Raw genomic sequence first — 17,844 nt, forward strand, 5'->3', positions numbered from 1 at the left:
ATGGCTGTCAGAAGCTGGGCAAGGGGGTGACTTTCTGACATTGGCTTCTTACATTCAAACATGTCCTTGACAGACACCTGACTGTGGGCAGATAAGCGGGAACTGCTCAAGGCGGGGGATGGAGTGGTGGATGGTTGAGAGGGGGCAAGGAGGACAGCAGTGGTTGACATGGCTGAAGATGCTGGACCAGGAGGAGGATGGCGGCTTAGAGTTTGCATGCTGCTTGTGCTCATGTGATGATCCCATAGGAGTTTGTGATGTGCAATCATGTGCCTACGCAAAGCAGTTGTACCTAGGTGGGTGTTGGACTTTCCACGACTCAGTTTCTTTTGGCACAGGTTGCAAATGGCATCGCTGTTGTCAGAGGCAGACACACAAAAAAATGCCACACTGCTGAGCTCTGCAATGACGGCATTCTGGTGGTGGACACAGCATGCGTTGATTGGCGTGCTGTCGGGCTGACCCCGGGTGCCGATGCATGCTGCCTGACTGTGCCACTAGCTCCTTGTGACGACCTCCCCCTGCTTCCAACTCGTCTCCTCCTCCTCTCTGTCTCCCCATCTGAACTTTCGCCCTATTCTTCTTCTTGCCGAGCGGGCACCCACGTGACATCCATGGACGCATCGTCATCATCAACCGCTTCACTTGTATCTGACAACTCAGCAAAGGAAGCAGCAGCGGGTACAACATCATCATCATCACACCGTTCGTCCATGTGTGTAATGCTGCCTGCCTGAGACATATCCCTGTTATCTACATCCTCTGGCAAAAATGGTTGCGCATCACTAATTTCTTCAAACGGATGTGTGAATAACTCCTCTGACATACCAAGTGAAGCGGCTGTGGTGCTAGTTTTGGTGGTGGTGGCAGGCGCGTGAGTGGTATCTTGAGAGGTGCCCGAAGCTAAGCTGGAGGAGGATGGTGCGTCAAGGTTCCGAGCGGAAGCTGTAGAAGATTGGGTGTCCTGTGTTAGCCAGTCAACTATGTCCTCAGAACTTTTCAAGTTCAGGGTACGTGGCCTCTGAAAAATGGGCATTATTCTATGGCCAAAGGGAATCAAAGCACCACGACCACAATGGCCCCTGCGGGGTGGCCTGCCTCTGCCTGTCATTTTTTTTGGGGATTAGTGGTACTATGCGTGCAAGCTACTGTGAGACCAGATATGAGTGGCACTGTGCAGTGGCAGAGGTTCTCAGAGTACACGCTGTAGGCCTGACACACCCGCTTGAAGACAACTAACTGCTATTCAATCTATAACAGTGAAAAAAGTTTTTTCTTTGTAAAGGCATGCTATAGAGACACCAGATATGAGTGGCAAAGTACTTTTGCTGAGGTTGGCAGAGCACACGCTGAAGGCCTGACACCCGCTTTAAGGACACTGACTGCTATTAGCTTACAGTGAAAAACTTTTTTTCTTTGTAAAAGCAAGCTATAGAGACACCAGATATGAGTGGCAAATTACACTTGCTGAGGTTGGCAGAGCATACGCTGAAGGCCTGACACCCGCTTTAAGGACACTGACTGCTATTAGCTTACACTGAAAAACTTTTTTTCTTTGTAAAAGCACGCTATACAGACACCAGATATGAGTGGCAAATTACACTTGCTGAGGTTGGCAGAGCAAACGCTGAAGGCCTGACACCTAGACGCTTGCAGACAACTAACTGCTATTAGCTTACAGTGAAACACTTTTTTTTGTTTTTAAAGGCACGCTATAGTCACACCAGGTATGAGTGGTGGCACTGGGCAAGTGGGCACAGTATCCACTGTGAGCCTGACACAGAAGCTGGCAGGCAGGCAGGCAACTGCAATTACATTACACAGAAAAAAAGGGCTTTTTGGGGTGCTGTTCTTACAGCAGAGATCAGATGAGTCCGTCAGGACTGTAGTGGACACTGAATACCCTAGCCTAGCTATCAATTTCCCTATCTAATGAGCAGCAGCTACACTTTCCCTCCTCTCACTAAGAATGCAGCTTCAGAATAAATCTAAAATGGATGCTGGGAGGGAGGTGGGAGGGTCTTGAAGGGAGGGTCTGCTGCTAATTTGCTGGAATGTGTCTGCTGACCGTGAGGCACAGGGTCAAAGTTTGCTCAATGATGACAAATAGGGGGCAGATCGAAGCGTGCATGCGTTCGCCTGCGGCGGCGAACGCGAAAACGCAATGTTCGCCAGGAACTATTCGCCAGTGAACAGTTCGGTACATCACTAATAATAGGTAATAAATATATTCAACCATAACAGGTGCATTCTGTATTGAGGTATATTGCCATATATATATATTGCCATATATATCTTAAAAGATTTTAGATTGAATGAAGATTTGACTGTGTCCCTGAAGTTATTCGATAGTTGCTGTGCTCTGTAGGAAAATGAGGATCAAGCCACTTTATTTTTGTATTGTGGTATGCTAAATATTGTGCTAGTACTGGATCGGAGGTGATAGGAGATGGGAACAGCTGGGGAGAGAATTCTACTCAGGTAGAGTGGGAGCTTCCCAGAAATGCTCTTATGCACAAGGCTGGAAAGATGAAGAGTGCGTTGGGATTCCAGTGACAGACAATTTAGCTCTTTTAACATGTCACAGTGGTGGGTAAAGTAATTACATTCTAGTACAAAGCGGCAGAACAAATTATATAACGTATTAAGGTGGGTGTGCGGTGCGGGTGCATACACTACATCCCCATAATTAATGACTGGCATTATCATTTGTTGCACTATCTGTTTCCTTACTGTAGGGCTTAGGCAGGATTTGTTTCTGTACAGGGCACCTACTTGTGGGTAAAGTTTTGAAGAGATTTTTTTCAATGTGAAGGCCAAAGAATAGATTGGGGTCTAGCAGCATACTGCTGTCAGTGTGCTATTTGAATTTGTTCTGATACATAGTTGTTGGTTTTTGTAGTTTACATAATTTAGGTACAGTCACAAAGATCATTGTCACAGTTTTGTCAGTGTTTAGGAAGAGTTTTGTGACGGACCGCCTGGCACCCCAACTGGGTACCTCCATCAATCGCTGCTTCCTGGTACTTGTGAGCACCATAAGCACTGCGCTGGAACACCATAACCACCGTACATCCCCACGAACTGCCGCAGCTTGGTTGGGGATCTTGCCGCCCTCCACCCAACCTGGACCCAAGACCAGGATCCAGCTTCCAGTGGATAGACCTCTCCTAGTCCAGAGAGCGTAACAGGAACAGCTCTTATAAGAGCTAGTCATTATACTCAGGGGAGTATTGTAATATAGCAATTCCCAGAGTGAATATAGTTCTCCAATCCCCCAAACATGAGCCAAGACTTCATGAAGGGGTAAACAAATCTGTTTAATGGGAGCCACACTTGGCCTTATATGACAATCCCCATGCAAGTGGTTCGCCCATATGGACCTTGTGGGGAACTGATTTGCAACTTCACAGACCAATAACATTAAGAGTACAGGCACAGCACTTCAACACATAGCATACAATCCCTCCCCTCTGCCTGGGAGATAATTGGATCAGTAACTGTACTAATTCTAATCCAATCCAATTATCTCCAAGCATAGAAAAACATTTTAAAACACCCCAAAAGTACCCTAAAAATACAAAAACCCCACAAATGTTACATCTCTTGATAGCCCTCATCTGGGTGACCAACATATCCAAAAATCACCCAGATCAGTTAAGGTCATTTATAAGGTCATTTATTTGACCAACCACAGGCATGGTCCCATGCCCAAAACAGTTCCAGAGAATTGGTCTAGTTCGGTAGTTTGAAAATGAACAAACTACTGAACAGAGTCAATAGTCTTACCCTGGAGCTTGATCCCTTCATCCAGAAGAATGATGCCACCGAACCTTGCTTTTCTAACTTGTCTAGAACCGAACACAGACGATGATGGAATTCCAGCATTGTTCAGGAGTTTCTGTATCCAATTTTAGTTCCAGTAGATTCATGCCCAAACACCGCTGCATGCGTTCGTGCGAACAAGGTGGCCGCCACCTCGTGGTTGTCCATAGGAATTGCGGCCACCCAAACTAACAATAAGAACACTGCGGTGAGAAATGTTCCAAGTTGTTAATAGGTGTTAACAAGCTCCAGGGTGGTCTCTGGTTCGTGCGGTTGTTCGGTAATTTGAAGTTCCACTTCGAAAGTTCGAAAGTTCAAGGTTTTAACACAGGGGCCATAATTACAGGGTAGGAGGCTGGCAAATAGGCCCCTCCAAAAGACAGTGAGCAGGTTACTTTTGTCACAAGTTTGTTATCCGCTATCCACTTTTCTACCTCTGTGAATTAGTTTTGGAGCACAGCCTAAAAGCTGTGGTAGCTTGGGTTTACTAGGGTAGATTAGTGTTGTCTGCATATATGTGTACAGTTGAGGATTTGCAGACATTAGGGAGATCATTTATAAATATTGTGAATAGCAGGGGGCTGAGTATGGAGCCTTGAGGAACACCACATGTGACTGGAAGAGGGAGGGAAGCACTATCAGAAATGGCCACATATTGCAATCGGTCTGAAACATACGATCGAATCAAGGTTAACGGATAATCACCAATGCCTGAGTTTTTACGTTTTTGCAAAAGAATGCCATGGTCTACTGCGTCAAAAGCCTTGGCGAAATCAAGGAAAATAGCTCCAGTTAAGTCTCCTTGTACCATGCCAATTTGGATTTCATTGCAAACTTTTAAGAGGGTAGTGGAAGTTGAGTGATTTGCACGAAAGCCTGATTGATCAGGGGTCAGATAATTTGATCATTGATAATATTCATAGTTTCATGTGGATGCATTTTTTCACAATTTTTGAGGATACTGGAAGCAATTATATTGGGCGATAGTTAGATACCAAAGTATTGTTACCACTTTTATGGATAGGTACAACTTTTGCAGTCTTCCGAAGTTTGGGTATGTACCCTGACACCAGGGACTTATTGATAAGGGTAGTGACAGGTTTAGCAATTGCTGGCGCACTGAGCTTCAGCAACATTGCTGGGATTTGAACTGGTTCACACTGGTTTTTCATTTTTAAATTATTAAGATGTTTATTAATGACCCTAACAGGCACAGGTCTAAAATAGAATTTCTCTATATGAGGATTTTGAAGATTTAGCAGGGCCTGATCTTTATTTGTGGTCTGAAAATGAGTGTAATTTGTTATCTTGGCAACCCGGGTGGTAACACATCCAATAAAATAATTATTAAACTAATTTGCTACATCTAGGGGGTGTTGCAGTGTTTGGTTGTCCATTTTGGCTGTGGAAGGTTGGGAGTGGATTGTGAGGGTTTGTATGCTATTTATGATATTCCAGAAGTTTCTTGGGTTTGATAATTAGATAACTAAGAGTTTTTACAAATGTTTCTTTACAAATGTTTATGCATGTAATTGTTTGCAGCAAACGGCCCTACATTTTTAAATATACTTTTTCCTTGTGTTCCAGCATTGGTTTCCCTTTGGAGAAGATGCCATGACATTTTGTGCTATTGTATCTGATTGATTAATTCAACCAAGAAGAGTAGAGAATGGCAAAGGACCAAAATAGCTGAGCCGTAAAAATCTATCTTAATCTTTTCTCCAATTTGGCAATCATGAAATTGATTTTACATATTAATTGTCAATTCTCCACATTTCCCAGTTTTGTGATTTTAACCCCTTCGATCTTGTATATTCCTAGATACTTTCTTTTGACATTTGAAAATATTTACATGTTTTATAAATAAATCAGGAATCACACTTATTTTACCTGATGTGGAATTTTCTTCTGTTTACTTTTTCAAGGGGCCTTCCTAATTCCGTATACATTTTTCCTAATCATTGCTGGAATGCCTCTTTTCTACATGGAATTAGCTCTTGGACAGTACAACAGAGAAGGTGCAGCTACAGTATGGAAAATTTGTCCCTTTTTCAAAGGTAAGCTTGAGTCCTCTTTCAGGCTTCAGAAGAAATTTACAGAATTAAATTTGAAAGATCGACATGGAGCGCCTCAAAATGTCCACTTTTCAGTTGTGTTTGAGATTATAATATTTAGTAATTCGAATTTGCCAATTTTAAATTCAAGTGTCCCATATTCTTTAAATAGTGGCATGTGTTTTTGAGTAGTACATTTCAGCTTGGTTCACCAGGGACATAATGTCATTTGCAAATACAGCACCCATGTGTTTCACATCAGATACCATCTAATGCCTCCATTCAACCTAATTGCTTCCAATAATAACTCAGGAGTTACAATAAAATGCAATGGTGAAAGCAGTCATCCCTGATGGGTACTGTTCATAATGTATACTAGCTGCAACAAAGCTTAATTGACCCTTATTCATGCTGTGGGATCAGTATAGAGGTTATCAACCAGCTGAGATACTGCAGCACCAATCCTTTTATGGCTGTGAGGATATTTATGGGGTGATAAATATTTTATAAAATTCTCAAAAATTAATTTAATTTTTATTATACCAAAAAGTGATATTTTGGCACTGTTTCCATTGATTTTTTTTTTTTTTTTTAATTCTTTATTTTTGAAGTGCAGATAATTACATACAACTTGTCACGCCCCAACAGCTTGTGACAGGATACAAAATACACAGCTTGTAAGCAGTAAGGCAGTGAGAAAACATGCACAACCATTTTTTTTTTAAATGAAGTGGCCAGAGAAAACAACAGATTATAATGATCAGGCTATACTGGCTGACTATGCGAATAGTATAAACGAAAATAAACCATTGTATTACATGCTGGGTAGATAAGGAAAATGACATGTAGTGCGAACAAGTTAATGTAGCTAGACCTGGTGGCTGATTCCAAACATAAACAGTGCATCTTAGGGTGTTTGTATTGGTTAATGTGGCCACGGATCCTGTGCTCTCTAGCATACTATAAATGAAAAATCAGAACTACAAAAAATGAAGGTAACAGGCTGTATTTCACTAGTTGCTTAATTGTTGCTTCTAACGTGTGTACAGGTATTAGCTCAAAATATTTAAGAGTATGTCTGCCTAATGAACATAGACTAGGTCAAGGAAAAGTTAGCTTGCAGGCAAACCTGCAGTTTATCAAATGTATAGTTCTCATGGCATATACGTTGTCAAAGAATGTAAGGAGCCTGGTAGGACAGTCCGCTGGTGCCTAGCCGATGCCCAATCTAGAGGCCTTAACTTGGGCTCTGGGATGGACGCCTGTGGTCACGGATGCTGCAGGGCCTCCTCCATTGCCTCCCAGTCCTGTGTGAGTGCCTTGGGTGGGGGGGATGTATGCCTTGTGGTGTGTCTCCGCTCCCCTTGCTGTTTGGCGGGTGTGAGGTTTAGTGTGTCCCTTTGATGTACAGGTGTAGCTCTTCAGAGTGCTGGTTGCGGCTGTGCATCGCTGCATTGGGGTGGAGTGTTGACAGGCTTTCTGGCCTTCGCCTGGTGTAGGCCGGCTGCAGGCCCCTTGAGTGCGCCAGTTTAGTTTGTGGGGCGGCAGGCAGAGTTTGGTGGCTCTCCGAGCTTGTCTGGACTCAGGCTTGCAGTACCGGGTGCTCGGTCTTCTGCCTTTAAGTCTGGGTAGAGCTCTTATGACCTTCTGCAGCGTCGTGTCAGACGGTGGCATAGCCTTGCGTTTCAACGCTGGTGCTTTTGTGTGAGTAGTGGCGGGCCGTCGAGGGGACGCTGCGGCTGCATGGTTTTGTGCCAGTATGGCCTCCCACCGTGTCCAGAAGAGGTCAAATGCCGCTGCTATGCGGTCCTCCTGATGGCTCGCTGAGAGAGGTTGGGCAGGTGGGGGCATGGAGGCTCGGTCGGCGTCCGCCATCTTGGCCTCTGGGTAAGTGCTGCTTGCAATCCCGGTAGCTTGTGGGGTTCTGTAGCCCTGTGGAGTCTGGACCGGGATAACCCCCGCCGGTCCATGGGGGGGGGGGGGGCAGGGGCCCTTAGTCGTCGAGGTGGCTAGTCGCGGCGGTGGGAGGGCGGCCGTCCCTCCCGCACTTGCCTTGTGAGTAGGCCTCGATTGCTTGATTGGCGAAAGTAGGTCATAGCATCGTTTGAGGGGTAACATTCTGTTCCGCTTGAAGTCCCTTTACGGATGGTGACCGTTGTGGCCCGATTAGTGGCTTTTTGAGCGTAAGATTTGCTATAGAGTGTAGCTTATTGCAGGAGCTTGTGAGGTTCACGTCCTCCCTGCTCAGCAGTCAGGCCCTGCCCCCCGTTTCCATTGATTTTAAAGCAAAGAGTTACCCATTATTGTAACTCTTATAGACCCCGGAGTGCGTTATTTGTATTTTAAACATTAATCACAAACTATTATAAAAATATAATTTATTGTGACAAATAATTAATGATATGTAAAGAAAAGAAGGGGAGCCGTCAAGGATAGGGGATTAGTGTAACACCCTCGTCCTGTACCTAACCCACAAAAAAAGTTCCCTAGAATGGAAAAGTAGGGCATAACCCTAGGGAATACAATAAATAGTAGAGAACCAAAGGTGTCACTGGAATAGAAAGTGACCACAAGGTTAAATTTCCAATCCACTCCACTAAGATCCTAAAAGGAGAAAATAATAAATAACAAAATAACTTTATTAGCAACTCTAAAAAGTACTAGGACAAATTAAATGGTGTAGCCTGTTGGAGGGGGAACAGCCCTGAGTGAGATGCTCAATAATATAGTCAATAATAAGCAAACCACACTAGTTCCAAACTGGTATGGATTGGCAACTACCACACTAGTTCCATACCCGTTTGGAACTAGTGTGGTTTGCTTATTATTGACTATCTATTATTGAAAATTTTAGAAGAAAGAAGACATCAAATGGTAAGTTTTACTTTTATTTACAGGTTAGTTATTTTATTCCCCCTCACTATTTTTAGGATGAGGGGGATAGGTAGGGGATAGTTTTTATTTGGGTGGGGGGGGTGGGTGACTAGGGGCTTGGGGACCCCTAGTCAACTTTTAAGGGGGGGGGAATTTGCCTAGTGCCCCCATGCACCGCCCAGGGGGTGGAAGGACAGTAGGTCCCACCCGCCGCACATGAGTGGGGGCCAGGGGGACAATAGGTCCTCCGTATCATCTTAGGGCCAGGAGGTAAGGTCGTGTGTTCCCCCAATGTAATTTTTGGCCTCCCACCCACTGCTCATGGGTTGGGGCTGGGACAATAGGTCCCCCCCTTTGCTGTTAGGCCCCACCCTCCACCCATAGGAGGGGGCCAGGAAATGGGTCCCCCAATGTAATTTTGGGCCCACACCCGCCGCTCATGGGTGGGGGCCGGGACAATAGGTCCCACCCCCCCTTTCATGTTAGGGCCCCCACCCTCCGTTCATGGGTGGGGCCCCGGACAATAGATCTCCCTGTTTTATGTTAGGCCCCCACCCTCCACTCATGGGGCAGGGGACGAAGGGACAGTTGGTCCCACCCCCCCTTTCATGTTAGGGCCCCCACCCTCCGTTCATGGGTGGGGCCCCGGACAATAGATCTCCCTGTTGTATGTTAGGCCCCCACCCTCCACTCATGGGGCAGGGGACGAAGGGACAGTTGGTCCCACCATTGTAAATAGGCACCTGTTTGAACAGTTACTTCACAGCAGTGAGCCAATCTATGATTCAGCTCACTGCTCGTGAACGTGCAAATGGAGCACATGCGCAATAGAGCGTTCAGAGTTTCTCATAGGGAATCATTGAATATAATGATTCCCTATGAGTGTAATTTGATTGGTGCATAGCGGCAAGTGCCGCGCATGCGCGTATGGTCCGCAATGCTTCTCTGAGTAGCTAGTGATTGGACCCGAATGATAGGTTACTGATGACGTGAAAAGGGGCGGGGCATAAAGCCGCGAGGTTACCTAAACAACAATAAGAAAATAAGGTAATTATTTTATTAAAATGTAAATATTAATAATAAAATAATTCGAATGCTTTTTGGTGCTATACAGTATGTAAATATATATATATAAAATACATTAGAAATATAACACACTGAAAGATAGTACAGTGTTCCTTTAAGACCCTTGTCTTTGGCTCTCCTCAATGTTTAGAGGAAAAACGTCCCTAAACTTTCTTTATGTGGCGAATGCAAGTAAGTGGGTGTATCTTTCTTATTGGTTGTCATATAGACTTTAATCAATAGATGGAGTTGTAACACCACAATAAATTCTCATCAAGAAATCCAATTACCACTTTGTATAAGGGATTAACTGAATTTTGTGATGCATTTGACTTCACAGTTGTCTTATCTTTAATGGTTCATATGTCAGAGATCTGTTAGTCTTCAAAGGGTTTTCTTAGACTGACCGTCTGGTTTATGGGCTATAACGTAGATTTTTATGCATCTGCCCTCTCTTTTACCTTCTCTTACAATGGATCCTTGTAGCCTCCATTATATTTTAAAAATAAAATAATTACTTATTATCTTTGTTGTTTTTTTTTTTTAGTTACACTGTCTAATTGTGTGAACGTATGTGTAGTACATTACCTAGTAAAGTGACAACATGTGATCTATACATGTCTTTTACACACATTCAGCTAATATAGTTTAATAATAATGAAATGTCTTCATTGGGACTCTATCCCTGAATATTCAATATTATTTACATAGGTACTATTTATATGTGATTAAACATAGTTATAGTTAGTCTATATGGAGACAATAGGTCCCCTATAAAGCACTGAACAATTCTAGCCCCTCTTCACAGATCCATAGGTATGCCCCTGCCCGGGACCACGTCCTGACCGCTGCTCGCACCCGTATGGCCAACTCACGCTTGCAGGACTTCTCGCGGGCGGCTCCCTTCCTATGGAATAGCCTGCCTACCCCCCATCTGACTCTCTCCTAGTCTTCAATCCTTTAAGAAGTGCCTTAAATCACATCTCTTTAGGAAAGCTTATGGCCTCTCAGAGTAACCTCTACCTTACACACCTGTCTCTTGCTCTCTCCTATAGGGCAGCAGTTTACTCTCTCCTCCAGCTCTGCTTCACTCCCACCTTATTTGATTGATATTTCCTGTCCTAATGTCTTACACACCACCTCCTATAGATTGTAAGCTTGTTTGAGCAGGGTCTTCTTCAACCTATTGTTCCTGTAAGTTCTCTTGTAATTGTCCTATTTATAGTTACATCCCCCCTCTCATAATATTGTAAAGCGCTACGGAATCTGCTGGCGCTATATAAATGGCAATAATAATAATATATACATACACATATGTTTGAGCTGGGCTCTTTTTACCCCGCCGCTTGTTGCAGACATATATTCTTGTAAGAAGAGCCTCATCTCTGGTCAATGTTTACGTTTGCCACATTACTTTGTTTAGGATTTGAATAAATAGATTTACAGAGAAAAGTGTCTGTCTTTGCATCTTAAAACAAAATGCAGTCACAGTCTGATCATTGCTATGATAATCACATGGTGGGTTTATGTCAAAATATTTCACTGGCAGACATTTTGTGTTAAGATAGAAAAAAAAAACATGTATACTGTAAGTCACCAATGTGTCACTATTGAATGGAACTAGAAATAGGCAGGCACACTACTTCCATGCATGCACTAGTTACCCATTATCCCTTCCCTCCTGTCTTTGTCTCCCTAGTTTTGTCATTCTAGGTGAAGATGCTCCTTAACATACTTTTTCAGACTAATAACGATTGACTGGTTATATCTCTCTACCATTCTGCTAGACGCAGCATGGTATACAATATGTAGCTTTCGTTTAACACCTAGGATTTTTCATATCCTGGCCATTACTTAAATGGTAAAATTACCTTTACAGTGAGGTAAAAAGTATTTGATCCCCTGCTGATTTTGAACGTTTGTCCACTGACAAAGAAATGATCAGTCTTTAATTTTAAGGGTAGGTGTACTTTAACAGTACTCTAACAAAACAAAAATCCAGAAAAACGCATGTCAAAAAAGTTATAAATTGATTTGCATGTCAATGGGTGAAAAAAGGAATTGATCCCTTTGACTTAGCACTTGGTGACTGTAACTGGATGACACGCAGTCCTGGAGGTACAACACAATTTTATTGAGCCACACTCTGCTTTTATGCCTGCCCCCGTGCAAGTGGTTTTTATCACAAACCAACAGGGGTCATATCCAAGGAACCTCTGTACCCAGGAGCCAAAATGTGCAAAAGGAGGTTGTTGTCCCTTTGTCGCCCAGGTACAGAAAGCCCGCCAGACATACAGGGAGTCTCTCACCTCAATGGACAAGGGTCTTTATAACGGCTTCCCATATTGTAGAGGGGTATCTGCCGTTGGAGACGTCCTTCCTCCAGGCAAGGTGCTGGGCTGTAGTGGAGAGGCGAGATATCATCCGCTGAATCCTTGGAGCAGTAGAGAGGCAGAGCTCTTAAAAGAACTAGTGATTAAGCGGAACTGAACTTTTGGGCACATAAATGGCTCTAAAAAAGTCCTGGAAACATTAGAGGGCTGCAAAAGGAAGTAAAAGAGTAGGTCAAGTGCCCTGCAACCAAATGTGGATAGGGATAAAATACATAAAATTAGCAGCCGCTTAGTAGATAACTCCCTAATTCCCACGGTATTAGGGAGCTATCTACCAAAAGGCTAAAAGACCTAAATTGGTCTTTCAGCCACATTTACTAATACTAAGTAAAGATTACTTGGTATTAGTAAATTCAACCCCTACTCGCTATACCATGAGTAGGGGCATGTCTAGTAAACAGTAAGCAGCCAGTGAACAACCAAAAAAAAACTATTGCCCCCACCCCTGTGCGACGAGTGGGGGCCCTAAATAACAATAAGGGGGACCTACTGTCCTCCCCCCACCCCTGTGTGGTGGGTGGAGGTCCTAAATAATAAGGGGGGGAACCTACTGTCCTCCCCCCCCCCCCCGGCCCCCACCCTTGAGTGGTGGGTGGGGGCCATAAATAAGAATTTGGGGGGGACCTACTGTCCTCCCCCCAGCCCCCACCTCTGCACGGAGGGTGGGGGCCCTAAATAACAATAGAGGGGGGCCTAATGTCCTCCTCCTGGCCCCCACCACTGAGCGGCAGGTGGGGGCCCTAAATAAAAATTGACCCCCCCAGGTGACTAGGGTTCCCCAAACCCCTAGTCACCACCTCCCCAAAAAATAATTACCCCTACCTACCTCACTCAGGGGTGGGGGCCGGACAGTAGCCCCCCCCCCCTTATTGTTATATAGGACCCCCACCCACTGCTCAGGGGTGGGGGCCAGGGAGGAGGGCTTCAGCCCTGTGAGGCGAAACGCGTAAAGTGGACTTTTTATACCTGTTATTATACTTGTTTGATATATATATTAAAGTACTTTTTATAGTATACTTTTTTTATATTTCTATCATTATTTTTTTACTCCCTGGATCCTGCATATCCCTGGTGGGAATTAAACCACCTAGGCTGTTTTCACTAGAGCAGGTTTTATGCTCTAGAAATTGTAAGTACAATACTATTTATATTTTTTATTATTCCAATAGTACTTACTTCACCATTTGCTGCTATATTTTCATTTCATGATCTACGTACAACTGCACCTTGAACAACCCCTGAAACTACATCACCATATATCCCGAGACGGGGATTGTACCGTCCAGGCGCATCACAGCTGAGCTCTGTTATAGCTCACCCCAATGTGAGTGGACTGTGCATAGTTTTATTATACCTTTCTACCAACTTACTGTATTGCACTATTATGTTTTACTTTTTATTTTGAGGTTATCATCTACTGTCGAAATATTCATCAAATATATGTATGTATAATTTTCTATACCAATACCTCTAGGCGCGGTATACACCCTCTTTTTCCAATTTCTATTCACATACAAGGTTTTGGGAATCCTTGTTTTGTACACTGCTGCCTGCCCATCATTTACTATAGCGAGCGCCTATTACCCCCTTGTTTTGTTAATAAACATGCCCCTACTCGCAGTATAGCGAATAGGGACATAATTTAATACTAATTAACCAGCTTATATAGAGGTTGGGTCACATGCTGCACTGGCCAATCACAGCCATCCCATTAGTAGGCATGGCTGTGATGCCTTCTAAGGGCATACAAGTGAAACGCTTGTTGATTGGGTGCCCTGCAGCCTTTTAAAACACGTCATTAAATCGCCGAACACCAAACTCCAACCCGAACATACAGTGATATGTCCGTGTTCGGGTCCGGGGTCCAAAAAAACGTAATGTCCGGGTTCGCTCAACTCTAGTTATTATTTTATCAGACCCAATTATCTCCAAGTAGAGAGAAGGGGATTGTATGTTTGTACTGGGAGTGTCACAGTTGTTCCCTGTATTATTATTATTGGCTGTATGATTTATGTTCCTGTGGAAAGGTCCCCTTGCATGGGGACTTGCATAAAAGCCAGTGTGGCACCATTAACATTTAGTTCTGTTACACCCTTCATCTAAACTTCGCCTAATGTTTGGGTACCTGTCTGCTTTACTGGGAGAATCTACTTGAAAAGCTGTTATTTCGTATGGAGAATTGCTTACTTTATTTCCCGAACTGCGAGTTATAAACACTCATACTCTGGCCGTTCGGGAGGAAACCGACAAACGGAGATACCAGCGTTTGTCACAATTGGTGGCAAGCGGAGGGATTCGTATCCCGAATGGAAATCCCGAACCAAGAAGGGAATGAATGGCTCCGCAATATGACCTACTGAAAAGATCCACATTGAAAGATTTATTGGAAGCTCGGGGCATAGTGGCAAGTAACAAGACAAAAGCCACGTTAATTGCGGAATTAATACAGAGCGGCAGAACCAGTGATACAGAAATGGAGCATGTGGAAGAAACCGAACTACAGAAAGACATAAGATGGATGCTCAGCATGTTGGGACCCAATCCATCAACAGAAGCTACCCTGCAAGTCATGGCACATGTCAGACAAGCACAAAGAGACCAGGAAGAATGAGACAGATCATTACAGGAAGATTTGCTGACATCTCCAGGAAATACAAACGGACTACCACAGAGGGTAAATTATGCTGCTTTTAAGTCTTTTATGGATGGAGAGATGGAAATTCATAGTTACCTCCAAGATTTTGAGCATCAGTGTGCGTTTGAGGGAGTAGACACTACGCAATGGGCTGCAGTACTCAGCAGCAAGTTATCTGGAAGGGCACCAGAGGCTTTTCGAGCAGTACTTGACTAGGACATTTATAATTATGAGAGAGTGAAGGACATTTTATTGGCCAGATACGCCGTGACCCCAGAGGCGTACCGTAAAAAGCAGCTCAAAATTGGATGCAAGGCTGCCAAGCAACCTCCCTGGAAGCTCATATTGTTGGAGCAATTCTTCAAACACACTGCTGAGGACATCAGAGACTGGGTGAGGGACTGCAAACCCAAAACCATAAAGGAGGCCGCCAGGCTAGCAGACGAGCATCAGGATAACAGACTGCGAGAACGGAGTGGAAGCCAACCTGCATTCCGCACTCCGCACCCCCTACCAGGTACCGCCCAGAACCCCTCCATTTAACCCAGAACAGAGTCCAGCACCACCACGGCGACCCCCCACACTGCAAGCAGCCAGGACATTTTAAACAAAGTAGTCCTAGTTTAAACCGAGGAAGCTGGGAAAGACCACCAGCACAACCACCCAGGGCAGCAGCACTTTTTTTTCACCAAGAGGGCCCCACCGACAACCACACCAACGAGGAACACTGGAACATCCTGCACGAGGTGAACACAGTACAGGCAGAGGGCGACAACCGAGATCATCACCGCCAGTGGGTTTCAGTCGACTGCATGGATGCACGAGCCCAGAGGGACTCTGGTGTACGCTCACGATAATTCAACCTCACAAAGTATGGACTCAAGCACGCACTAACCGCACCATAGCCGTAAGAGTGGCTGGGGGTGCCATCCACAAACAACCCACAGCCAAAGTACATCTGGACTGTGTTCCGAATGGAAGCACCGTTGCACTCTGAGGAAAACCAGGTAGGAGTCGTATTTCACAATCTGCCCGAAACCCCTGCCCCGTTCTGGGTTAATCCCCAAGGTTTTGAACAGGAGCAGAGGACAGACCCCACTTTAGAGGGATATAGGACCGCAGTAGAGTTCCCCAAGGGTGACAGCACCCAGGAAAAGTTTGAGTGGTATAAGGGGTAATTCTACCGAGTGACAGGGGGAGCAGGCATTGGGGCAGCCCAGGTCACAAAAAGGCAACTAGTAGTAACCCATAAATTCCAAGCTGAGCTGCTCAGTCATGACATCCCGTTAGCAGGACACCTGGGGATCAAGAAGACGAGAGACCAGTTAACCCAGATGTTTTTTTGGCCAAAAGTCACCCAGGATCTAAAATATTATTGCAGGACATGTGACACCTGTCAAAGGACAGGTAAACGGGGAGATCACCAGAAAGCTAAATTACTACCCTTACCCAAGGAGCCCTTTCACTGAGTAGCAGTCGAACTAATAGGCCCCCTCAGCAGACCCAGCCTGTCAGGCAAACAGTACATCCTCACAGTCATAGACTGCGTGACAAGGTACCCTGAGGCAGTAGCATTCTCTAACATAGAAGCAGAGACCGAAGCAGAGACCATGGTCAAGTTTTTCTCTCGGGTCAGGTTCCCCAAAGAGATTGTCAGGTAGAGACCCAGTTCACTGCAATCATGACACAACAATTGTGGCAGAGTTGCTGAGTGAAACCTCTATTTAGTTCACCCTACCACCCCCAGACGAATGGACTCTGTGAGCGTTTTTATGGCACGCTAAAACAGATGCTTAAAACATTCACAGTCCTGCCGAAACTGGGAAAAGTGCCTTCCCCATCTTCTGTTTGCCTACTGCGAAGTGCCCCAGGCATCCACCTGGTTCTCCCCCTTCGAACTCCTGTTCGGGAGAAAAGTCTGGGGGCCCCTGGATCTCATACGGGAGCACTGGGATGGTAACACAGATGATGAGGGGGTCCCTATCATCCAGTATGTTCTGGAGTTCAGGGACCGTCTACGGGCTCTCACCGACTCTGTCCGGGAGAATCTGCGGGCTGCCCAGGGACGCCAGAAGAAATGGTGCAATAGAGGTGTCAGAGATAGAATACTGGAAATAGGGCAGAAGGTACTTTAAGGCCAGCCAAGAAAGACAAACTGCAGGCAGCTTGGCAGGGACCCATGTAGGTAGTAGAGCGCATCAGCGACACTACCTACATCGTGGGCAAATGTTCGTAAGAAAGGATAACCAAAGCCTTTCATGTGAACATGCTCAAACCCTATTTTGAGAGAGCTGGAGACGTGGCTGTCGCTATCTTTTGGGAATAACGAGGGCCTCCCCCTTCCTGACTTACTTGACTCCTCCCCCTGTACTATCGCTCAAGTGAGCCCAGGCCAAGAGTTAACCCCCCTAGAGAAGAGCAAGAAATGTTCTCCGCCGTACCCGGGTATACCTCCGCTGCAGTACATCGAGTAGAGACTCAGGGAGAAACCCCACTATGGCAACATCCCTATCATATCCCTGAGGCAGTTCAAGAGAATATGCTCGGTGAGATTAGAGATATGTTAAAGCTCGGAGTTATTGAAGCCAAATGTGGTAAATCGCCAAATTAATATATATATATATATATATATATATATATATATATATATATATATATTTGTGTTAAGGGCTCATGATAGTACAGAAGATACAAACACTGATAAGTGTAGGATGGTATTAAAAGAGCAAGTCGGTTGTGGTGTGCCGGAACCGACGATGAGGTAGGCCTGTAAATAAAGAGGGCCCACCAAGAAGAAATGTAAAGAGAAAAGGAGTTAATAATGAGGAGTGGGTGGGAGGGTGATGCAGCGCTGACCTCAAACGATATGGAGCCAGGTAAGGGGTGTCCCTTAAGTAGGGAAGAGGTGTGTCATACGCCCCTCCCACAATTACAGGCCAAAAGGCCTTAATACTTGTGTTAAGGGCTCATGATAGTACAGAAGATACAAACACTGATA

General features: G+C 44.8%; 1 protein-coding gene across 1 annotated transcript in view; it reads left to right on the forward strand.

Moving 5' to 3' along the window:
- SLC6A2 (solute carrier family 6 member 2) overlaps positions 1-17,844 on the forward strand; it is a 1,625,321-nt gene that overhangs the window by 170,415 nt on the left and 1,437,062 nt on the right. The window contains exon 3 of the mRNA XM_063437889.1: positions 5,751-5,882. Within this exon, the coding sequence (XP_063293959.1) occupies positions 5,751-5,882 (132 nt within the window). The remainder of the gene's footprint in view (positions 1-5,750; positions 5,883-17,844) is intronic.

This window comes from Pelobates fuscus, chromosome 12, assembly GCF_036172605.1.
Source record: "Pelobates fuscus isolate aPelFus1 chromosome 12, aPelFus1.pri, whole genome shotgun sequence".
Lineage (NCBI taxonomy): Eukaryota > Metazoa > Chordata > Amphibia > Anura > Pelobatidae > Pelobates > Pelobates fuscus.